The 26,424-nt window shown below is 35.9% G+C and overlaps 1 protein-coding gene across 1 annotated transcript in view; it reads right to left on the bottom strand.

Moving 5' to 3' along the window:
- LOC140135745 (uncharacterized) overlaps positions 1-26,424 on the bottom strand; it is a 178,854-nt gene that overhangs the window by 21,376 nt on the left and 131,054 nt on the right. Inside the window, exon 3 of the mRNA XM_072157348.1 lies at positions 21,607-21,723. Within this exon, the coding sequence (XP_072013449.1) occupies positions 21,607-21,723 (117 nt within the window). The remainder of the gene's footprint in view (positions 1-21,606; positions 21,724-26,424) is intronic.

Genomic DNA, 26,424 nt, shown 5'->3' with positions numbered 1-26,424 from the left:
CAAGTTTGTCTTTCATGGTTGTCACACTGCTGACCTCGGAAAACCACATTATCATGAAAATAGCCATTTTGGGTGTTGCTGGTCGTGTCTAAGGTCATTTATCACGTTATTGAAGAAAGGGCAAGATGACTTGATTTTTATCGCCATATCGTGATGGAAATTATATCTGTTATTGCGAGGTATATTTTGCTTCCCTCTAAATGACTTTAGAGCACGAACCAAACTACATAATATTGCATTGACTGAAACGCGATATGGAGTTCCGTGTGTCAAAATAAACTTACATGTACGTAAATATTAAGCATATCTCACAATTATTGAATAGCTATGCATGAAAAATAAAAATAAACGATTTTAAACAATAACATTCGACAGTTTAGAAAGTAGAAAATATGATAATGATTGTTCCCCGGATCGTTGCTATGTTCAGATGTTACTCTCAAACTGTTAAAAGAAATGGCTATGACGCCATGTCAGTTTTAATCTTCTATCAGTGCTTTTCATATCGGAATGGTTGGAGGCGTTGTAAAACGGATGACAAAAAAGAGTGACGCATTTAGGTTGGTATTGCCTTTTGACGTTACAATAACGTCAATGTTGTATTCTAGAAACATTCAAAACGTATTTCAAAAACACAACATATAGTGTAGCTAAATCATCTCAATTACGTAATGTTTTCCATGTGACAGTGAAATGGGCTATATAAGTTGAAATCCATACACCCCTATGAAGGCATGGCCTAATCTTCCACACAGAGAGTGTCAATTTCAAATGGGGCTATCTGAATGGATGACTCCATTTGAAATCTACACCCATGTGTGGGAGATTAAGGTCATGTTTTCCATGGGGGGGGGGGGGTGGATTTCAACTGGAATAGCCCAATGCATGCAACTGCACAAAGGCGTATAATAATTACATTATATTGATTTGAAACAACTTCCTTGCGTTTTATATTTTAAAAATGCAAATTAATAACCTTGTAAATAAAGGATCTATGAATACGTAATAAGAATAGATAATTATCAAGAGGCGCAATTAATCTTAAAGATCAGATATACAGGGTGTATCAAAATGATTGGTACCATGGACAAGACTACCAAAACAAAATGCAACATTAGCAGCTACCTTTATATTTATAGATAAATGTTATGAAAGGTCATAAAACTATAAATCCTGGGCATTTCAGGGGGATCCAATGTTGCATATTGAAGAAGCAGGCTTGTCAATAAACACCAAAAACAATGGGTACCAAACATTTTGATACAGCCTGTACATACATATTTGATGAAAAAGCACCGACTTTGAGTTGGACTCTTCCATTACATAAATTGTGAAAATAACGCACAAGTTTCTTTAAAAATGTGTACAATAGACAATATTGCCAAAATAAGACATCATTTCATTCAGATTTGTTTAATTTACTTGTCTTTATGGTATAATGGTCAAAATGAAATGAAATGCAATATGGTAAGGAATCTCAATGTCACGATCTTTAACTTGATTGACTAGACTTGTGCAGAGAATTAGCCATTAACTTTGGGTCGATACCTTCCACATTAAACATGCGAGTCATTTCCACTCTGCGTGTTGTTGTTAAGTATAGAATTCAGTATTACTTGTTTCCGGACATGGACAATTTAGTGCCTCATCATGGGGATAGCTCTCAATGTCACATACTATATTTAGTCGAACTAAGTGCCTATGACATACGTCATGTAGCATTTGCTACATTATATTCCCCTGCCTAAAAAATCCGGACGCTGACATCCTTAACATGCGTGTGGGATGAAGTTAAATATACACTGTGTAAATATCGCTTTGTAACATTTTCTCTAGTTCACAATTTGTAAAAGGAGGGAGGCTGCGATCTCCATGAGCATGATGAGTGAAAACAACATTTAGGATTTTCATGGGTAATACACCAGCTTACGGTGAACGAAACTTACGATTTTCATGTGTAAATACCAGCTTATCTCATTGTTCTTTGAAAGGAAAAATTCCGAAAGCTATAAAGGCTTATAATGTTGCAATCGTTCGGATTTTATTTTGTTGTGGGGAGTATTAGATTGACGCATTACAAAAGTTACCGTCGAGGGATGCGGGAAGGGGAGAGGTAATTTCAAACCTATATGCGGTATGACAAATGAACCTTTATTTCCTTTTCAAGTAATGGTTGGTTGTCAATATTCCAGTTCTTCAGTTCAGAAAGGCTTGGACAGTTTAAAGGACTTGCAGAAATATATCCTGCTGCTAAGGTTGGAAAGCCTATTTTCAATGTAGGGATGCTCGAGGTGCCTAGCTTTGGAAAATCTAACATTACGAAGTAGACATTCGGGGCATATCTAGCCTGGGAAGTTTGATTTCATTGGTTAACATACATTGGTTGCTAATTAAGTGTTTTTGTAAAGGCTTTTTAAGAATTAGCTGGTGTTTTCACAGTGAAGCAACATAAATCCAAATAAGTTATAGTATTTCTACGAGTACGTCATTGGTTATTACAGTACCGGTGCAGCCTGTCCCTGTGTGAGTGGTAGAGCTTTCGTCAGACGTGTCTTTGACTTCATTTATCGTCCTGGTAAAGTCAGAGACATACCTGACGAATGCTCGACTACTCACACAGAGATCGGCTGCACCGGTACTGTGATAACAAACGGCGTACTTGTAGCAATAGGCATACTATAACTTATTATGAATTCCCGTAGAGAAAGCCTGTCTACTTATAAATTCCAATGTTGGGTTGGACTGTCACATGTCATGTTTCGTACGATCCAGGTGCGTTAAATATTTGCAAGGATAGGCCACTTAACCGATTGCTGATCAATTTGTTGACAGCTACGTTAGTTTTTAGAGAGCATTTTATGTATCTGTCTAAAAAAAACATCACGTCTTCGTGCAAGCTAAATGTAAGTTAATGTTTTCTTGACTGTTCGTTAAGATTCATCGGCTGGCGGGCATGACAAGTTGTCACCGGCTTGCCTAGGGCCATTGGTAACAGCCCACGTAGCAAAATAATATTCTAAACAGAATAGGAGAAAAGGGATAGAATTATATATATTCCAAGTGGAGAATATGATGTTAAACAAACGTAGTTGTATGTATTAGGAAAGAGCAACATATTGAAAAGTAAAGTTAAGAAGTGTCCATCATCGGTCAGGCCCTTATTGGTTTATTATAAAACACTGACGATCTTTGCAGAACTAAGAAAACGGGTGTTTCCAAGGCTAGCAACACCCGAGAGCAACACCCCAAGTGACTATTTTGATAATAATATAGACTTTCCATGACTAGCATTACTGCATATGCCAACTTTGATGTTTTCTGGAAATGGAGATAATATGTCATACATTATGTCCACATCCTTTTGAATATTATTTGAATCATGGTCTCGTATATTCTCATTCTTTTTTAATACAAGAAAGGCCACACAAAACTTACAATTCTTTCAGCATTCACTAAGACCCAGTATTCCTAATTTCATAATACTATGAATGTTTTCTTTTTCAAAACTGGCATGGTCCATCTTGTCTTAGGCTTTATAACATAGTCTGGTACTTGCTTTACCGAATTACGACGAATGAATCTTTTGTTTGAGCAATGACCAAATGCTGGAAGGCAATGTTTAGTGCTCTTTCATTCTTCTTAGTACCGTTTGCAATCCACTGTCAACAGTACAAGTCAACGTTATGATCAAAATAGTCATTTTAGGTGTTGCTAACCTTGGAAAGTCAACGTTATTATCAAAATAGCCATTTCGGGTGTTGCTATAGCGTCTGAATGTGTACACAAGTAATATCGGGTGTTGTTAACTTTGGAAAGTCCACATTATCAGGAAAATATCCATTTCGGGTGTTGCTGGTCTTGTCTAAGGTCATTTGTCATATTATTGAAGAAGGGCAAGGTCACTTGCTTTTTATCACCATATCGTGAGGGAAATTAAATCTGGCTGTTAGGCCAAGGAAAGTCGATTTTGAGTTTCCCGTCACCCGCCCTCACTTCATTTTCTGACCCTCACTTGAATTCATTATTGGTATTTTCCAAAAAATACCAATGAAAACTGGTTATATTTGCAAAAAAATTATGAATATCCCTTTATTTTTTGTGGAAAAATCAAAATCAGAAACATACATTTTGCTGTCAACCTTGCAGACTCTTTGAAATATACTTTTGAATCTCATTTGGGCTAACATCCATCTTCAAGTGAGTGAGCGGCAAATAACAACACATTTTACATGCGTGTTGGTCATACAATGAAAGGCAGACAAATAATGAATAATGAATAATGAAAATGTTACCTCACTTGTTTTCAGAAATTATGTGACGGGAAACTCAAAATTGACTGTTAGGGGCCTTATTGCGAGGTATATCTTGCTTCCCTCTAAATGACTTTAGAGCACGAACCAAACTACATAATATTGATTGACTGAAACGCGATATGGAGTTCCGTGTGTCAAAATAAACTTACATGTACGTAAATATAAGCATATCTCGCAATTATTGATTAGCAATGCATGAAAAATAAAAATAAACGATTTTTAACAATAACTTTCGACAGTTTAGAAAGTAGAAAATAATGATCGTTGCCCGGATCGTTGCTGTGTTCAGATGTTACTCTCAAACTGTTAATGGCTGTGACGCCATGTCAGTTTCAATCTTCTTTCAGTGTTTTTCATATCGGAATGGTTGGAGGCGTTGTAAAACGGATGACAAAAAAGAGTGAAAACCCCGGTGAAAACAACATTTAGGATTTTCATGGGTAATATACCAGCTAACCAGCTAATTCCCGTAGAGAAAGCCCGTCTACTTATAAATTCACATGTTGGATTAAATTGTCACATGTCGTGTTTCGTAGCATCTAGGTGCGTTAAATATTTGCAAGTACATAGGCTACTTAACCGATTGCTGATCAATTTGTTGACAGCTACGTTATAGTTGTTCGAGAGCATTTTATGTATCTGTCTAAAAAAACATCACGTCTTCGTGCAAGCTAAATGTAAGTTAATGTTTTCTTGACTGTTAAGATTCGTTGGCTGGCGGGCATGACAAGTTGTCACCGGCTTGCCTAGGGCCATTGGTAACAGCCCACGCGACAGAAGAGTATTTTAAACGCAAGAGGTAAAAAGGGATAGAATTATATTTCTAGTGGAGCATGTGATGTTAAAGAAACGTAGCAGGCCGATTACCTAACTCTAAAAGTTGTATTTAGGGAATAAGAGCAACGTTGAGAACCCATAAGTAAACTTAAGAAGCGTCGTATCCAATTATAATTATCATCATCGCTCAGGCCCTTATTGGATTCATTTTAAAACACTGACTACCTTTGCAGAACTAAGAAAATACAACTTTAAAGTTGAAATGAATAGTCTGCATCGATATATGTAACAAATAATGCACTTGAGATGGATATTGATGCTTGTCCATATATCTTAATGCATCCTTTAGACGCATCAACATCTCAGCGCGCGCGCATTATTTTGTCCAATTTCTTTCGCAACACGTTTTAATATGCAGCTATTAACCTATAAACAATCTACCAAGCACTTCTGTTATGCAGGCAAGGTACTACTAGCTACTTCCTCTGTTTGTCGGAATTTCAAGACAGTACTGCTGATAGCGGATTGCAAACGGTGGCAATCTTTGATGTTACCAACCTAAAGAACGATTGGAATTACACTTAAATTGATGAAAGCATACATGTAGGTTTCCTTTGAAAAATGATTACTTGCTGCGCTTATTCTGAGTTCTAATATAATTTAGTTTAAGGTCTTCTGTTTCTTTGTACTGAAATATACTCTGGTTAATAAAAGGTCACAAAAACGATCACCCATCGCTTGCTCGCTCTCGGGCATAAACAATCGTTTGGTCATGGAAATATATGAATGAGCCATAGAATGAACCTCTAAACAATGATTACTATATACCGACGAATCTCAGATAACTATAAACCGGGCATTTTGTATTATAATGACAATAGAGGGCGATGTGATCGAAGTTTTTAGAATGCAAAGCTTGCCGTTTTTTGCCTGTCGCTATCCGCGCTCGGCGAAGCGCGCATAGAATGTCTTATGGGACGGTTTATAGGAACCTGGTATTCGGTAGTATGCAAAAATCAAGACGATTAAAATTGTGTGTTATACGCACCCCACACATCATGGGGCTGACATATACCAACAGTTTGACGTTTTAATATTGATTCCACGTCAAGCCTTCCAAAAAGTAAATATATCATGTACGCTTGATCTACGCTGACGAAAAGGTCGGAACATACTAAAGGACATATGCATCTGAGACCCTAATAATAAAAGTCCCTTAAGACAGAACTGTTGAACACCAGGCGGAATTTATGTCACGATCGATCATAACAAATAATTCATGAAACCAAGATAATTGTGTATTATAAATGAGACTTTTGGTGTGTAAGTCATGAATGTCTGAGTGTCTTCTATAGTAACGGATGATTGCATCGTTCCCATATGACTCTCAAATGAGATCACTTTTGAGACCAAGTTTGGTCTATGACACTTCGTGTACATGCTGAGGGACTATCACATGTCTCTTTGATATTTGATTTGTACACATGAACACGCTGGACGGACACAACGTGATGTGTTCTAAGGTAGTTTTTAATATTAAATTATATAAATATATAATACATTCTGATACTCTTACCGAATTATTCTTTGAATTGAGTATTGAGTCGGTCTTCTTGTTGATGAACAAACAAGTTAACAACGAACAAACGTTTATATAATGCTATACAGTAATCAGCTTGGTTTATCTCTAGCTATTTTGTCTAGCTAGGAAAAAACCTGCGTCGAGAAATTGAATGCTTGCCCCGGGATGCTTGCCAATTATCTTAATCACACCCTTTAGACACATCAACATCTCAGCGCACGTGCATCATTTTGTCCAACGTCTTTCTCAACAAGTAATTGGCAGTCATTAACCTATAAACAAATATCTACTACACATTTCTATTATTTATAAATGCTTGTTCCAATATAAAGACAATCGGGTAAAGTACTATACTAGCTGCTTCACCAGTTTGTCGGAATTTGAAGACAGCACTGTTGATAGTGGATTGCAAAGGCAAATGAAAGAGCACCATGCATTGCCTTCCAGCATTTGGTCATATGATCTGTTTTTAATGGTAATGTTTGATGTTACCGATATAAAAACGATTGGAATTGCACTTAAACTGATGAGAGTTTAGGTCTCCTTTGAATAATGATTATTTGCCGCACAGATCCTGAGTTCTATTATAATGTATTTTAGGGTATACTGTTTTCTTTATACTGAAATACATTACAGTTCATAGGTCACAAAAGCGAACGATCACCACCTGCGATCGCGAATGGACTATAATACAGTAATGGACGAACACATATTGAAAATAAAAACAATACACCCTTGTATAATTTGTTAACCTTACGGTTGTTCAATAGTACGTCAAGTTCTGGTAAAATTTTGTTTTGATTACCATTGATACTAATAACTTTATTTGAAAATATTCGGATCGGATGCTATCATCTCCCGATCTTTTAACTGCATCTATCACATGAACATCTACGTATGTATGATATTTTTCAAACTAACTAAAGCTTGTATACATTGGTAGGCAACCGTTCTTTCTGTGGTCCATAGAATTCTGCACATCGCTAAAGACAAGTGCTTACCAAATGTATATTGCATCCTAATTCAATAAAGTATATAAAAGCTTATTCACGTAAACACAATTTTATAATCAAAGTTGTATATCCATTAAAACCAAATACCCATGAAATATATACTTGTGGTAATCTGTGCATTTAATTTGCTAACAGAATGGCGCACAGAATATTTGAAGATTAATTCTGTTCCATCGATAAACAGAAGTTATCAATTTGACATCTTTCAAAGTTTGTTTGACGTAATTTATTCAGCTAATTGCAGGTCAAATGTAATATTTGTAATAACTCAAGTCATGCAGAACATCTGGTTGACATTATATGATTTAATTAAAGAGTATCTAATACGATTTTGGGGTTGCTTTGGTTCATATTCCGTTTTGAAAGCTGATGTGACATCAGTGAAAGAATGTCTTGTAAATGTACGTAAAGTCAATCTTGAGTACGAACCATACGACCGGTTTTCATAAAACATATGTAAACTATTACATTGCGTATTTATCGTAACCATATTCGAATACTAGCAAAGAAGAAAAGTACGCGAGAAACGCGGATACAACATTCCTTGTTTTAATTAATTTTAAACTTCTAATTTTTAAAACTTTTAATTTAAAATTTAAACAAACAAATGACCCTGGCATGGTATAAACATAGGCATTAGCTAAGTCACTTGTCAATTGTCACTGATTATGTGATAACCAGACAAGCTTGGTTCGCCACAGAAGAACTGGGCTGGCGGGACTTCCACTTTAAAGTACGTTTATCAGTTTCTGCCGACTAAAATAATTCCGACATATGTGTACATTGGATTTACTTCATACATACCGGTACACCCCAACCTCAGCCCGACATCTACTGAGTTGCACACACGCATGAGTATCAGGTACCCAAAAGCCTTTTCTAGTATTAAAGAAGGGGTGTTCTTTTTTCGATGTGTATATAAACTGTTATCTATTTTTAGACACTTTCCTTTCACTAGTCTTCGACAAAAGCGCAAACTTAACACAAACTTAACTGATAGAGGTGTTAAAGGTGAAGCAAACCAAAATGGCAGTACGCGGGTGGGCACGTGTGAGAAATAACAAGCTTATACTTGAAAGATATACATGTGCTTGAATACGTTGCATAACGATTTGGCCATATACCGGTAACCATAGTAATATCAGTTACAAACATTGCTTCGGGAACAACAGTTTAAAGTCAATTGTATAAAGTAAAAAGACATTTTCATCAATTTCAAATCTTATGATTACCATTAATAATAATAATTTTGAACATATTCGGATGCTATCATCTCACTATCTTTTAACTGCATCCATCATTTGAACACCTACGTAAGTATGACATTTTAATTTGCAGACATTGTTGGGCAACCATTCTTTCTATCATCCGTAGAATTCCGCACTCAAAACAAATTGATTGCACAATTAGTATTACATCACAATTCAATAAAGCAAAAGAATATTAACGTAAACTTAATTTAATGATAAAATTTCTACATCCATTATAGCCAATACCAATAAAATATAATTTACTTGTGGTAATCTGTGTATGCAATAATTTGCTATCAAAATGGCGCACAGAATATCTGAACAGAAGTTATCAGTTAAGTCTTTTCAAATTTAGTGGATTTTAAAGTAAGCTTAACATAATTTATTAAGCTAATTGTAGGTAAAATGTAATATTTGAAGTGTGTCAGGTCATCTCGTTGACATTATGATTTAATTAAAGAGCATCTAATAATATTTTGGGTTTGCTTTAGTTCATATTCCGCTCTGCAAGAGCTTGTAGGCTGACGTGACATCAATGAAAGAATGTCTTGAGTTGGAATCATACGACCGTTTTTTTCATAAAACATCTGTAAACTATTACAGTGCTTTGATATCGCAACCATGTCCGAATCCAAACGAATTTTTTTGTTTTGATTACCATTGATAGTAATAACTTGATTTGAAAATATTCGGATCGGATGCTATCATCTCCCGATCTTTTAACTGCATCCATCACATGAACATCTACATATGTATGATAATTATTGTTCAAACTAAATTCTGTACACATTGGTGGGCAACCATTCTTTCTATCGTCCATAAAATTCTACACATCGCTAAAGACGAGTGCTTACAAAATGTATATTGTATCCTAATTCAATAAAGTAAAAGGCTATTCACGTAAACACACTTTTATAATCAAAGTTGTACATTCATTAAAATCAAATACCCATGAAATATTTACTTGTGGTAATCTGTGCATTTAATTTGCTAACAAAATGGCGCACAGAAGATTTGAAGATTAATTCTGTTCCATCGATAAACAGAAGTTATCAATTGAGATCTTTCAAAGTTTGTTTGACGTAATTTATTTAGCTATTTGCAGGTCAAATGTAATTTGTAATAACTCAAGTCATGCAGAACATCTGGTTGATATTGTATGATTTAATTAAAGAGCATCTAATAAGATTTTGGAGTTGCTTTAGATCATATTCCGTTTTGAAAGCTGATGTGACATCAGTGAAAGAGTGTCTTGTAAATGTACGTAAAGTCAATCTTAGGTACGAACCATACGACCGGTTTTCATAAAACATTTGTAAACTATTACATTCCTTGTTTATCGTAACCATGCCCGAATCCTTGCAACTATTCAAAAGAAGAAAAGAGAAACGCGGATACAGCATTCCTTGTTTAACTGCTTAGTCTCATAAAGTTAAAGGTCTTCATTAAAGTACGTTTGCCAGCTTCTGTAGACTAAAATAATTTCAACATATTTGTACATTGGATCTACTTCACACATACCGGTACATGCAAACTCCCTCCCCACGTCTACTGAGTTGCACACACGCTTGAGTATCAGGTAACCAAAAGCCCTTTATTCTAGTATTAAAGAAGAGGTGTTGTCTTTTCGATGTGTATGCAAACTGTTATCTCTTTTTAGACACTTTCCATTCGCTAGTCTTCGACAAAATTAAGTTCTTGAAAAAAAAACTAACTTCATTGAAAATGGCAGTACGCGCGTGGGGCACTTGTGAGAAATAGCAAGCTTCTAGTTGAAAGATGCTATACTGAATGTGCTTGAATATGTTGTATAACGATTTGACCATATACCGGTAACCATAGTAATATTATTTACAAACATTGCTTCGGGAACAACAGTTTGAAGTCAAATGTACAAAATAAACAAAATAAAAAGAAGACATTTTCATCAATTTCAAATGTTATATTATCGTGCATTACCTTCTACAAACTTGACATAAAATACATTAACATGGGTACATAATTGCATTGATATTCTTGTGTTTGAAGATGGTGTTTTTAGAAAGAAATTTACATTTTACATTTCCGCGTCTTTGCGATCCCCACTCTCGTTCAAATAATAACACTCTCACCTAAGCAAAATGCTATTTAATTCAAACTGTATGTCACGAGACATGTTCCATGTTTTCTTTTCTTTTCAGTAAAATGTTACAGTGCATCTGTCTGTCACAGTCGCATTCATGATGTTTGAAAGCCTGAATTCCCTTCGCAAATGTGTACGTGCGCAGCCATATTTCAAAATGGATGGCTGTCTGTAGATAACACACTGTTTGATAAAATGAACGATCATATTTTTTTCTCTGAACAATTAAATAAAATCAGGTTCACAAGTTATTCTATCGTGTTGATGATGGCTACTTTGAGACTAATAGAATCCATCCACACAATTAAGAGTGAAAAATAAAGTCTTCATAATTATACCGTGTAGCGAATTTACCCCGGGTTGTTGTTATTCAGTTTCATGGACTTTTTGCAAAGACTACTTTTATTTCTTTAAATTTAAAACTCTTCATACCTCTTCATTCCCTTAGGATAGACCCTTGCTTGACACCTTGTTAGATCCAAATAATGGCAAGAATATGCCTAAGTTAAGTGATTTAAAAATCTATCAATTTACATACCGTACACTCGCAAAATCGATGGCCAGACGCGCCTGTTAAGTAACAGAAGACAGATATAGACGAAGGGAGTGTATCTCCTGGGTAAAGTTTGCCTTTATATAGTTAATATTAGGGGCCACGAACTGCCAGTACATGCCAAGTTAAGTGTTTAATTCATAAATGATGTTTTCATATTCAAGATTCCTAGTCCTTATATCAAAAAAGCTTCCGCAATGGAAATAGTTTTTACACACCCGCCAAATAGATAGAACGAACATTATTTCTTATTTGCGTTTCACTCTAGTTTAAACTTCTTTCTTTCGTTCGAATAAAAGTATATATTTGTCCATTTAACACCTTGTTTGTTAGGAAGACACCTTGTTTGTTAGAAGACACCTTGTTTGATAGGAAAACACTTTGTTTGTTAGAAAGACACCTTGTTTGTTGGGAAGACACTATGTTTGTTTGGAAGACACCATGTTTGATAGGAAGACACATTGTTTGATAGGAAGACACCTTGTTTGTTAGGAAGACACCATGTTTGTTCGGAAGACACCGTGGTTGTTAGGAAGACACCTTGTCTGTTAGGAAGATACCATGTTTGATAGGAAGACACCTTGTTTGTTGGGAAGACACATTGTTTGCAAGGAAGACACCATTTTGTAGGTAGACCTTGTTTGTTAGGAAGATACCTTGTTTGTTAGGAAGACACCTTGTTTGATAGGAAGACACCTTGTTTGCAAGGAAGACACCTTGTTTGTTAGGAAGACACCTTGTTTGTTAGGAAGACACCTTGTCTGTTAGGAAGATACCATGTTTGTTAGGAAGACACCTTGTTTGCAAGAAAAACACCTTGATTGTTAGGAAGACACCTTGTTTGTTAGGAAGACACCTTGTTTGTTAGGAAGACACCTTGTTTGATAGGAAGACACCATGTTTGTTAGGAAGACACCTTGTTTGCAAGAAAAACACCTTGATTGTTAGGAAGACACCTTGTTTGTGAGGAAGACATCTTGTTTGTTAGGAAGACACCTTGTTCAAGAATATGCCTAAGTTAAGTGATTTAAAAATCTATCAATTTACATACCGTACACTCGCAAAATCGATGGCCAGACGCGCCTGTTAAGTAACAGAAGACAGAAATAGACGAAGGGGGTGTATCTCCTGGGTATAGTTTGCCTTTATATAGTTAATATTAGGGACCACGAACTGCCAGTACATGCCAAGTTAAGTGTTTAATTCATAAATGATGTTTTCATATTCAAGATTCCTAGTCCTTATATCAAAAAAGCTTCCGCAATGGAAATAGTTTTTACACTTTGCACACCCGCCAAATAGATAGAACGAACATTATTTCTTATTTGCGTTTCACTCGAGTTTAAACTTCTTTCTTTCGTTCGAATAAAAGTATATATTTGTCCATTTAACACCTTGTTTGTTAGGAAGACACCTTGTTTGTTAGAAGACACCTTGTTTGATAGGAAGACACTTTGTTTGTTAGAAAGACACCTTGTTTGTTGGGAAGACACTATGTTTGTTTGGAAGACACCATGTTTGATAGGAAGACACATTGTTTGATAGGAAGACACCTTGTTTGTTTGTTAGGAAGACACCATGTTTGTTCGGAAGACACCGTGGTTGTTAGGAAGACACCTTGTCTGTTAGGAAGATACCATGTTTGATAGGAAGACACCTTGTTTGTTGGGAAGACACATTGTTTGCAAGGAAGACACCATTTTTGTAGGTAGACCTTGTTTGTTAGGAAGATACCTTGTTTGTTAGGAAGACACCTTGTTTGATAGGAAGACACCTTGTTTGCAAGGAAGACACCTTGTTTGTTAGGAAGACACCTTGTCTGTTAGGAAGACACCTTGTCTGTTAGGAAGATACCATGTTTGTTAGGAAGACACCTTGTTTGCAAGGAAAACATCTTGTTTGTTAGGAAGACACCTTGTCTGTTAGGAAGACACCTTGTTTGATAGGAAGACACCTTGTTTGTTAGGAAGACACCGTGTTTGATAGGAAGACACCTTGTTTGTAAGGAAGACATCTTGTTTGTTAGGAAGACACCTTGTTTGTTAGGAAGACACCTTGTTTGATAGAAAGACACCTTGTTTGAAAGGCAGACACGTTGTTTGTTAGGCAGACACTTTGTTTGTTAGGCAGACACTTTGTTAGGAGGACACCATGTTAGGAAGACACCTTGTATGTTAGGAAGACACCTTGTTTGTTAGCAAGACACCATGTTTGATAGGAAGACACCTTGTTTGATAGGCAGACACTTTGTTTGTTAGGAGGACACCATGTTAGGAAGACACCTTGTATGTTAGGAAGACACCTTGTTTGTTAGCAAGACACCATGTTTGATAGGAAGACACCTTGTTTGATAGGCAGACACTTTGTTTGTTAGGAGGACACCATGTTAGGAAGACACCTTGTATGTTAGGAATAAACAATGTTAAAGGTTGTAATCATTGGCAGAAACTCTATAGAAAAGTAGATTGACATTTTGATGAAAAACAAAATACTTCAAAAAATGCGAACATGTCATGGAAATTGAAAACGTCATGTAGTGTTGAGTTCAAGTATTTATACAACTATGTTTGATGTCTCCATTAAGATTCAAATGTCCAAAAAAAATTCAATGAAAAAATTACTTTAATTTATATCCATATATCATATATATTGTTCTATATCTGGATTTTTTTGTTCGTCAATTTCACGTTTTCATACACAGGAATACTCACCCCGTGCTCACCACATACGGCATACACACCTACACACCTACCTACATACGTACCCCCGGGTACGTATCCCACACCTGCACACACCCCACACACCCCCCCGCCCACAAACTCCACCCCGTGACACCCCACCACCACACACAGCCTGAGGCTGACACACACCAAAAGTTTGGCGTTTAAATATTGATTCTAAGTCGAGTCTTCCAAGAACTGAAATGAATAATGCACACTTGATCTACACTGACGAAAAGGTCTGAACATAAAGGACATGTGCATCTGAGACCCTAACAATAAAAGTCCCTTAAGACAGAACTGCTGAACACCAGGCGGAATTTATGTCACGATCGATCATAACAAATAATTCATGAAACCAAGATAATTATGTATTATAAATGAGACATTTAGTGTATAAGTCATGAATGTCTAAGTGTCTTCTCTAGTTACGGATGATATCATCTTTTCCTTATGACTCTCAAATGAGATCACTTTTGAGACCAAGTTTGGACTACAATACTTAGCATACATGCTGATGGATCTCCTAGGGAATATCGTATGTCTCTTTGATATTTGATTTGTACACACATGAACACGTTGGACGGACACAACCCGCTGTATTTTAAGATATTGTTTTCAATATCAAATATATGAATATAATTCTGTTACACTGACCCAATTATTATAATTGAATTAATTTCTCATAAACTGCATATCCTACTGAAAACAGAAAGCCTCAACTCACAATCACCTGCTCCCACAAAATGAGCATAAAGTCGTCAGGGCATTGGAAGATAAAGTCCATTAATCATGACAAAATTCAACAGAAAACAAAAGCCATTGTTAACGAAATTTTGATTTTTGAAGACCAAAGCAAGGAGCCAACTTTATTCTCATTTTGTGAGAGCTTGCCATAGTGAGTTACGGCTTTCTGATTCTGAAGCATCGAGATATAAGAACACACACACAAATTCATACGTTATGCTATTGTATACAAGTCGTAATAGATTGTCTATAATTATATAGTTTTGGTTTGAATTATGTCCCAGAATACCAAATTCAGATCTTGTATTTGTTGTTTTAGTTGCAATTGAGAATATATCTGCTCACTTCTACATCAAAAAAGTTATAAACTACCGTAATTTTTTATTACTTGTTGAGATAGACATAAGGCAAATCAATGCACTTGCGCTGAATGTTAAGGGGCTTGTATTTAGAGGCATTTCAGGTTGGTTTTTTTACGCTGCTGATTTGTCCAATTTTTCTCTTAACATGTAATCCGCAGTCATTAACCTACAAATAAATAAATACACGTAAACAAAATGTACCCTACTTTAAGTAAAAGCAAAATGCTTGCCCCAAACTACAACCTTGGCGAAAAATGTTGCCACACCTGAGCGTTAATTGGCCAACATCCTGCCCCGCTCCCCTATTGCAATGTTGATTTGGACAAAATCGTCATCATTTCTACATTACAGTCTCCCAACATTGAAAAATGGGGGGTGGGGAAGGGGCGAGTGTAAGCTGAATGTACATTTGCAACTATTATACAAAATAATACGGAACTACCGCATATTTGGCTCCGATTGCGTGCTTTTAACACCAAAACGTGCAGGTGTGGCAACGAATTTCCGCCAAGGTTGTAGCTTGCTTCATCTGTTTATCGGAATTTCAAGACAAGAAAGCATTGTTGATAGTGGATTGCAAACGGTACTGAGGCAAATGATATCGGCACTATTTTGGTGATGATCTCCTTTTAATGGCGATGTTTGATGTTACCGACCTAAAGAACGACTGGAATTGCACTTAAATTGATGAGAGTATTAGGTCTCCTTTGAATAATGATTATATGCGGCACATATCCTGAGTTCTAATGTAATTTATTTTAGGCTTTTCTGTTTCTTTGTAATGAAATACATTCCGGTTCATAGGTCACAAATGTAATCGCTTGTGAAAAAACTATAAAATAATACAGTCATTGAAGTTGAAAGTTGAAAATAAACACGATACACCCTTCATATTTTAACTTCATCCATCCCATGAACGTCTACGTTAGTATGACATTTTAATTTGTACATATTCGTAGGCAACCGTTCTATCATAGACAAGAGTACTAGTCCATAATTTAATAAAGTAAAAGCCTATTCACGTAAAACTAAATTTTATATATCAAAGTGTTAAAATCCATTAAAACCAAATATCCATCAATTATAATTTCTTGTGGTAATTTGTGTAAGGAATTTGCTAACAAGATATTTGAAGATTAGTTTCCTTTGATCGAAAAACAAGAAATAAAATATAGCGCCTTTTCCCAGATCTCAGAGGGATCAAAGCACTGTAATTTCGCTGCCATGGCGAATCATCACAATCAGATCGTATCAACTAGGCTGGTTGCAGCCGAACTTGGCGCAAACATATCCGCACTAAGATTGTAACATCCACCAATTATCTATGCAGCTCCCCAAATTCCATTGGGTGAAGAAGTTTTGATAACCAAACAACTAATCACCGATTTTTGAAAGCAGGAGGAAACCGGAGATCCCGGAGAAAACCTGCGAGAGCGAGCATGGAATCGGGATAAACCAAGTGCATATGAGTCCTTGGGCCGCGCCAGGGCTTGATCCCGGGACCTCAGTGGTCATGGTGGTGCAAGGCGAGGGAATAACCGCTGCGCCAACTCGCCCTCCCGAGTATAAACAATTAAGACCTTTCAAAGTTAGTGGACTCAACGTAAATTATTTAGCTAAGTCCATATTTGTAATATATCAGGTCATGCAAGACATCAGTTTGACATTGTATGATTTTGTTAAAGAGCATCTAATAAGATCTTTTGGTTGCTTTAGTTCATAATCCGTTTTGCAAATCGATGTGCCATCAGAGTGTCTTGAGATTAAACAATTAAAGCAACCCATGCAACACGTGTGAGACATGTGAGAAATAACAAGCTTTTAGTTGTTAGATGTTTTACTGTATGTGCTTGAATAAAGATTTGGCCTATATTGGTAACCATGGTAACATCACTTGCAAACATTGCTTCGGGAACAACAGTTTAGATTTAATTCTCTATGCATTTGAAGTTAATTGAACAAAGTAAACAAAATAAAAAAGAAGATATTTTCGTCAATTTCAAATCTAATATTATCATGTATCACCCTCTGCAAACGTACTCGATATAAACACGAGTACTTGCATGATCTGTAATTCTTGTGTTTTAAGTTGGTGCTTTCGAGAAATGATGTTACATTTGAAATTGTTTCCTCTTCAATCACTACTATCGTTCAAAGTATAAAAACTGTCGCCTAAACGAAATGTTAATTCAAACTATATGTCACGAGACAGGTTCATGTTTTCTTTTCTTTTCAGTAAAATGTTCCATTGCATCGGTCTGTCACAGTCGCAGTCGTGATGTTTGAGTAGGAAGCCTGAACACCTCGCAGATATACAAATGTGTACGTGCGCAGCCATGTTTCAAAATGGCTGTCTGTAGACTGTTTGATAAAATGATCGATTATATTTTTCTCTCAACAATTAAATAAAACCTGGTTAACAATTTTTTATATCGTGATAATGGTGGCTACTTTGAAGCTAGTAATAATAAAGAATCAATTCACAATTATCTAATAGTAAAGAATTCATGTCTTCATATAAATATTATGCAGCAAATTTACCCCGGGTTAGGGTTATTGAGTTACACGGACTTTCACTCTTTTTTCAATGACTACTTTTACTTCGTTGAATTTAAAACTCTTCTATACCTCTTCATTCCCTCAGGACAGACCCTTGCTTGACACCTTGTTTGATTCAAATAATGGCAAGAATATGCCTAAGTTAAGTGATATAAAAATCGATCAATTTACATATCGTACATACGCGAAATCGATGGCCAGACACGTCTGTCGCGTAAAAGAAGACAGAAATAGACTAAGGGAGCGTATCTCCTGGGTAAAGTTTGCCTTTATCTAGTTAATATTAGGGGCCACGGCATGCCAGCAACATGCCAAGTGTTCAATCCATAAATGATGTTTTTATATTCAAGGGTCCTTTAAAAAAGACAAAATCGACAAGTTTGCAGTTTGCGTAAAGTAAATACTTTGTGCACATAGCACGCCCGATAAATAGATAGAACGAACATTCTTATTCAATGGGTGCGTCTTGTAAAGAATTCACGTAATTTGATTGGTTTTCTGGTGTATAATATCTCACAATAGTTGATAGTGATATTAGTCAGGGCGCGCGCCGCCACGCAACGGCGGCACGCTTGTTGCTCCTCAATGATCGCGCGATAATGCGTTCGCGTAATACACGTGCGAGAACTAAGAACGCGATTCGGCGACTTAGATGTTCGTGATGGTTTCGTTCATCTAAAACAACGGGGATGTCCTCACAAAAGTAACTTTATTTTTGTATGAAAAAAGGCAGTTTTTCTCGCAAAAATTACATTAAAACTGAATAAGAATGAGAATAAAAGATAGGATTTTGTCTTTTGCCTATCAATATCGTGTCATAATGGATGGGCTGGCCAATATTTTATCGTAGTGGATACCGGCTGCGCCGGCATCCACTACTCAAAATATTGGCCAGCCCATCCATTATGACACGATATTGATAGGCAAAAGACAAAATCCTATCATTTATTCTCTAATTATTTCTAATGCAGTAACAGGTATTGATAGACGTTAATCAGGAGGTTGAGATTTAGCTATTGCATTTGAAATCTATACACCCCATATGGAAGACATGACCTTAATCTTAGGTGCAGACTTCAAATGCACCCATTCAGGTAACTTTTTGCAATACTTACTCCCCGTGTAAAAGAGTAATCTCAAGTCTTCAATAGGGTGTGTGGATTTTGAATGAAATAACACATTGAATAGGAATAATATCAAAAAGACTGATATACCAGGATACACCAGTTGTTTATTCTAACGTATAGCACACTTAGATTTATACTTATTTTAACCCTCGTTAAAAAGGGATGTGACCAAACGCTTCTTTGTAATTGTAGGGTCATCTTTTGGGCTCATGTCAACTCTGCCTTATCCAGGCACTAGGATCCACAACATGTTCATCTATCAGGGCACAGTTCTTTAACCCCAATACATTTGTACATTCATTGAATGACCTTTGAAAATTTGGGTACACAAACTCATGCTCTGCCACTTGAGGTCAAATTTTGCACTATGATTGTTTAATTGAGGTTATTGAACTACGCCATTGGGATGAGGCCATTGTGGTCCATAGTGAGGGGTAAGGTATGCTATCAAAGTCAAAGGGTAAGGGGTGTTGGTTGCCACCCACAGATTTAACATAATTTAAATTGTAATCAAATGGAGTCACCCATTCAGGCAACTCAATTTGAAATACATACTCCCTGTGTGAAAGAGTAAGGCCAGGTTTTCAATTATGGTGCCTGTGGAATAGCACATTTCTTAGAGACAATATCGAAAAGAATGATATAACGGATACACCAGTTGTTTTTTCTAACGTATAGCACACTTCGATTTAGACTTATTTTAACTCTCGTCCTGCTAAGGGTGGTGACCAATCGCTTCTTTGTAATTGTAGGGCCATCCTTATATTTTTATAGTTGCAAACTCAACAACTATTAGAGCTTATATTGAATAAGAATGACGGTCGGTCGGTGGCTAAATATTATCCTGGCTAATTTAGGAAGATATTGTGCTACGGCACATTGCAGTGAACAGTAACCGTCAGAGTAAAATAAATTCAACTCCTTTTTCTAACACATCCAACTAGATAATGAAAAAACTGTCAAATTGTGTAAAGAAAACGATTTCAGAACAGATAAGCAAGGCTATTCTATTAGACCTTTTGCAACAACAATGTCTCTGTTATATGATTTCGTTGAAAATATAATGAGAAACTGATACAGACGCGAATGATGCAACTACCACGATTCACATGTATTATCATAAACTAAGAAACAAGGTGTGTTGGTTATTCTGTCCTGTATAGTACAGCATCATTGATTTGCCAACAACGTTGCATTGTTTCGTAGAAAATATGGGGGGGGGGGGGGCATTTGCCATGTTATCGCAAAAATATTGAAAATTATAGGTACTAATAATATTGGACATTATAATAAACAGAATTATAGTAGAGTATTGGCCAAATAAACTTATATCCTAAGCAATCTATATCTCCATACCAAGAAATGACCATTAGAAATTCATCCGGACTGGTCACTTAATAAATAATAAAATTACATCCTCTTCGTTGTCAGAACAGCCAGCTACTTATTGGGCTGTTCCATTTAAAAGCAACACTACCCCTGTGGATGATTTTGGAAATATCTTCCACAGGGGGAGTAAGTTTTTCAAATGTAATTGGTCAGAGGGAATCATTGTGAAACTCATGCTCCCCCTGTATTATGCTTTTACCTATATCTTCTACAACTGGAGTGAGTATTACAAATGGAAGTTACCCAATTGTCTATTCTATTCAAAAATGATACTCCCTCTGTGGCAGACTTTAGCTAAATCTTCCACAGGGGTAGTGTGGATTTTATATGGAATAGACCATTCCCATTCTACGTAATTGAGAAATGTGGATTAATGGTTGTAAGAGAGACGCGATTATCACTATTATGGTATGAATTTCTTCATTATAGGTTACCTATAGCGTCATAAGATCCTTTTGCATGGGCTAGTTTACACTAGTAATGGACATATTATGACATGATAGGCACATATGGACATATGGCTTACACGATGCAGGTTATTTGCAATGTCCTACTTTCAAGATTAAATTTAGATTTTGGAAAATAATTAGACTTAAAAATTGCTGTATAGTTTTGTATTATTATTATATGATTGTGTAAACAAATTGCCTCACGAATTACAAGTGAATGAAAAATATGTTTTAGTGTTTAAAGGAGGAAGTTGATTCTGATAATTTTTTGTATGTTTTTAGGGCTGAGTAAGGGGTTGGCGATAGGTTGTACATTTAGGAGAATCAATCCAATCTCAAAAGACTATAGAAATGAGTAGGATAAATGGTAAGGTTAGGGTTATAAAAGGTTAAAAAGGTTAGGGTTAGATTGGCAATAGGGCTGTCACTTTTTGTCCCATTTGTAGTCATTTTAAGGACACTTTACTCTTTGCCGTCCTCGTTTCATCCCTGTTCTTGCGCTCTATTAATGATTGTACACAGGGTAGCGTAATATTTGTCCGATACGAAATGAAGCATCATTAAAATTGAAGAGAAATTCAAATTTTCAGCCAAATTGGTGAAATTGTAGGCCTGCAGTCAAGGTCAATCAAACGTTACTTACCGATTGCAGAGGGATTTGCCCGTCTTAGCTGATGAAGGCCACTGCAGTTTTCGTACAAGTTCTCGCAAATTGAAGGATGGAAGGTATAACTTTGGTTCGTACATTGTTGACAAAAATCTGAAAATAATAACATTGACGATACACTTTTAAGAATCAACAAGGAAAGTTGTTTATTCATAGTATCATTTTTAGGACGTCACGTAACACTGACGCAATGCATTTAAAAAAGCAATACAATAATTATCCCCAAACGGTTTTCATTTTAACCGTTATTTGTTAAACTGCGATGTTTACTTTTTAAGAAATAATTTATTTCCTTTATTGCACAAAAACTCATGGGTAAAGTGGGAGGGAAGTATCTGCTTACGGGATAGTCCTCTTAACCTGTATTCATAGTGAGGTCAAGCTATAAAAGGATTTGGATTAAGTTTCATCAGAAAAAGGTAATATTTTTTAATTCTACAAACTTCTTGAATCTGGAGTACAGAACTCCAAGTGCAACATTTGAATTCCATGAGCGGCTGTGCCTTTTTCTGGAAATATTTGCTCCTCGTGAATGTCATGCACCTTCTATGGCCCATTTATCAGAAAACATATCAAATATACCTGACTGTCAGGCCTTCACCAGAAATAAGCTTTCATATAGGCCTATATACTCTGAACATCACGTAGCTAGGTCATACTAAAATATTAAACGTGACACCACTGACGGTTTTTGGGATCGTAAGGAAAGTGGTTATTGGGAAAATATTTTTTTATTTATGTTCCCCTTTTGATAAAATCTAGATCATAATCGGTAAATTGAAGCCGTCAAGAAGATAATCAATCAAGACACTTGTATGCTCGTGACCTTTAAAATATAAAGCATCTTCATCATAACAAATTCTGATATTATTGCTTCGATGCATTTCTATTCTTATGGGATTGGGTCCCACGGGTTGAAAATATTTATGGGTCGTATGTTTTGGATTGGAGAAGATGATATTTTTTTAATGATGAAGATGCGTTAAGTGAGAAAATGATTTGAATGAACTCAAACGATGAAAGTAAACGTTTGGAGAATAGTTTTGGCTGCAGTATAATGCCAAATTTGTGTAAAAAGATATCGAAGTAATCAAGAAATTAATGATTAAATGGCCTATTGTGTGATTCGAAAAGTTGTTGCGTTATTTAATGTGTAAAAGGATATATGCATAGTGGTATCAATCATGCAGGATGCTATCCAAACTAATGGACCGCGGTCAGGGATGAGTTTTTCTGATCGATGAGACACACTGACCGCCACTCACTTCAGGTGAGTGTAATATGTATGCAATTTTATACTGCGTAATCGGTTTAAATGGGCAACTTTTCAAATCGCATCAAATTCCATTCAAAGTGGGATTTTTCAGTCATTTTGATTTTGTTTTACACAAGTGTGGTATGAAACTACAGCTAACCATATTCTCATTATGTTCATACCAATTGTATTGCTTTGAGTTAATTATGCTGAAAGTTACTTTATTTGTTGATCGGTTTAAAATACCACGTTTGCAGTCAACACATGACTGTCAAAAGATGTTTTCGTTCAATTCATTTACATATCTTACTTGCGAAATTCAATCCTTTCCCTGAGACTTGTTATTTCTGATTCAGACAAGCCAATCAGTCATGAAACAGCATTGTGACATGTTTGAAAGCTCGCTATGCCCATTATGCAATTTTGTATTTCCTTCGGCGTGCAATTGAAAAGAATATGATATAGGTTTGATTGGTATTGAGCAAACATCACAGATGGCTTCATTGTGAAAAATCGGTCTATGAAGTAATGCCATCTTCATGAACATTTACAAAATAATATCGGTATAATATAGGTTTTGATTGGTATTGAGCAAACCGCACAGATAAATCTTCCTATTATGAAGCATTGTCATACGAACAAAATAATATATTTACAAAATAAACGCGACGTGAGCAAACAAAAAAGGAGGCAAAGTAGAAGGAGTATAACAAGAAATAGTTAGAAAATCAATACAAGAAGAAAAAAAGAGATAGAGGATAATGAAAAAGACCGAAGATGGAGAAACAAAGGAAGAAGAAAGGGTAGAAAGAGAAGAACATGAATAACAAGTCGGATTCACGACGACAGCAACATGAACATTAGTAGCGGCAACAAAAACCACAACAAGCACAATCAACAATACGCTTTTGAGACGGTTCAAAGTCAAGTTACATTATGTTTGAAGTAAAGGGCTCGGTTTTAACACAACCATAAGGCGACTGTATTCATATATGTATTTCCTTTCAAAGAATAACTAAGTGCTTCACAAAAAGTCAGGAAACATCTAACCAAACATCACATTTTGTGGCGTGTCTGCACTCGTGACTTAAATATCCAAACCTTTCCTACTATATCTTGCAGTAATAAATTAAGACAAAATAAAGCGGACCACAAAGTAATATTCAAGGTTTTTTTTATATCATTTCATAATCTGATCCATTAATTCACCCCTAAAAATCTGTTTAAAAGTTAACGTAGATTCCAGAAATGTGATTATTAACATGTTGTTAATAAACTTCTCCAAATGATGTTGCTGTAGGGGGATCTCTACACATTCTTCACAACGACTCTGTTACCTTCCCAGCATTAAAGAATGCTGGTACCCTATTACACCTGTATGGAGAGGAGTAATTGAGTTAAAACACCTAACTAAAGAACAAAACACGCATGACCACGGCGAGGCTCGAACCCACAATCTCATGATCATGAGGCCTGTGCTCCACCGGTAGACCACACATACCCTGATTACAAAACTATATCCACAATAAATATCTACATTGTCAATGAAAACGCTTTCAAAAACAAAACCCCTTTCCTCGGCAATCGCCTTGAACCCAATATGGAAAACGAGACCATATGTAAAAAGGTGAGTGAGCGTGCATGGGCAAGGAGCTTGTGAACTTACAACCATTGCAACAATGTTATGTGGTATCAGACCAGTTATAATGTTATAATAATTATCTTCAAAATGGTTTTCATTTTAACCGTTATTTGTTAAACTGCGATGTTTACTTTTTAAGAAATAATTTATTTTAGTTAGTTTAGTTTATTTCCTTTATTGCACAAAAACTCACCGGTAAAGTGGGAGGGGAAGCATCTCCTTTTAGTCCTCTTAACCTGTATTCATAGTGAGGTCAAGCTATAAAAGGATTATCATTAAGTTATGTTTCACCAGAAAAAGGTAATATTTTTTAATTCTACAAACTTCTTGAATCTGGAGTACAGAACTCCAAGTGCAACATTTGAATTCCATGAGCGGCTGTGCCTTTTTCTGGAAATATTTGCTCCTCGTGAATGTCATGCACCTTCTATGGCTCCTTTATCAGAAAACATATCAAATAAACCTGACTGTCAGGCCTTCACCAGAAATAAGCTTTCATATAGGCCTATATACTCTGAACATCACGTAGCTAGGTCATACTAAAATATTAAACGTGACACCACTGACGGTTTTGGGGATCGTAAGGAAAGTGGTTATTGGGGAAATATTTTTTTATTTATGTTCCCCTTTTGATAAAAATCTAGATCATAATCGGTAAATTGAAGCCGTCAAGAAGATAATCAATCAAGACACTTGTATGCTTGTGACCTTTAAAAGATAAAGCATCTTCATCATAACAAATTCTGATATTATTACTTCGATGCATTTCTATTCTTATGGGATTGGGTCCCACGGGTTAAAAATATTTATGGGTCGTATGTTTTGGATTGGAGATGATGATATTTTTTGATGAAGATGTGTATCTTTTAAAGGTCACAAATATACAAGTGACTTGAGAAAATGATTTTAATGAACTTTAAACGTTTGGAGAATAGTGTTGGCTGCAGTATAATGCCAAATATGTGTAAGAAGATATCGGAGTAATCAAGAAATTAATGATTGAAACCATATTGTGTGATTCGAAAACTAGTTGCGTTATTTACTGTGTAAAAGGATATATGCATAGTGGTATCAATCAAGCAGGATGCTATCCAAACTGAATGGACCGCGGTCAAAGATGGGTTTTGCCGATCGATGAGACACACTGACCGCCACTCACTTCAGGTGAGTGTAATATGTATATAAGTCCATACTGCATAATCGGTTTAAATTGGCAACTTTTCAATTCGTTTTACACAAGCTAACCATATTGTCATTATGTTCATATCAATTGTATTGCTTTGAGTTAATAATGCTAAAAGTTACTTTATTTTCAATACAAATTAGTACATATCGTTCTTGCGAAATTCAATCCTTTCCCCTGGGACTTGTTATTTCTGATTCAGACAAGCCAATCAGTCATGAAACCGTATTGTGACATGTATGAAAGCTCGCTATGTCCATTACGCAATTTTATTTTTCCTTCAGCGTGCAATCGAAAAGAATATGATGTAGGTTTCAAATCCATTGAATGTTAATGTCTCAGTTAGTTTGATTTGTTTGACACAAGTGTGGTATGAAACTGTATCTAAGAAAACTCTCAACTCGTGTATTGGTTTAGGTTAATTATGCTAAAAAGTTATGGCCAGTTATAGGTGTGGGTGGGACTTGCTTTTTTTGATCTGTTTAAAATACTAATGTTGCAATCAACATATGGCTGTCAAAAGATGTTTGCGTTCAATTACTAGTAGTAACTATCTTACTTGCGAAATTAAATCCTTTCCCTGAGACTTGTTATTTCTGATTCAGACAAGCCAATCAGTCATGAAACAGTATTGTGACATGTTAGAAAGCTCGCTATGCCTATTACGCAATTTTGTTTTTCCTTCGGCGTGCAATTGAAAAGAATGTGATATAG

This window comes from Amphiura filiformis, chromosome 16, assembly GCF_039555335.1.
Source record: "Amphiura filiformis chromosome 16, Afil_fr2py, whole genome shotgun sequence".
Classification (NCBI taxonomy): domain Eukaryota; kingdom Metazoa; phylum Echinodermata; class Ophiuroidea; order Amphilepidida; family Amphiuridae; genus Amphiura; species Amphiura filiformis.
This window is presented reverse-complemented; position numbering and strand designations above follow the sequence as displayed.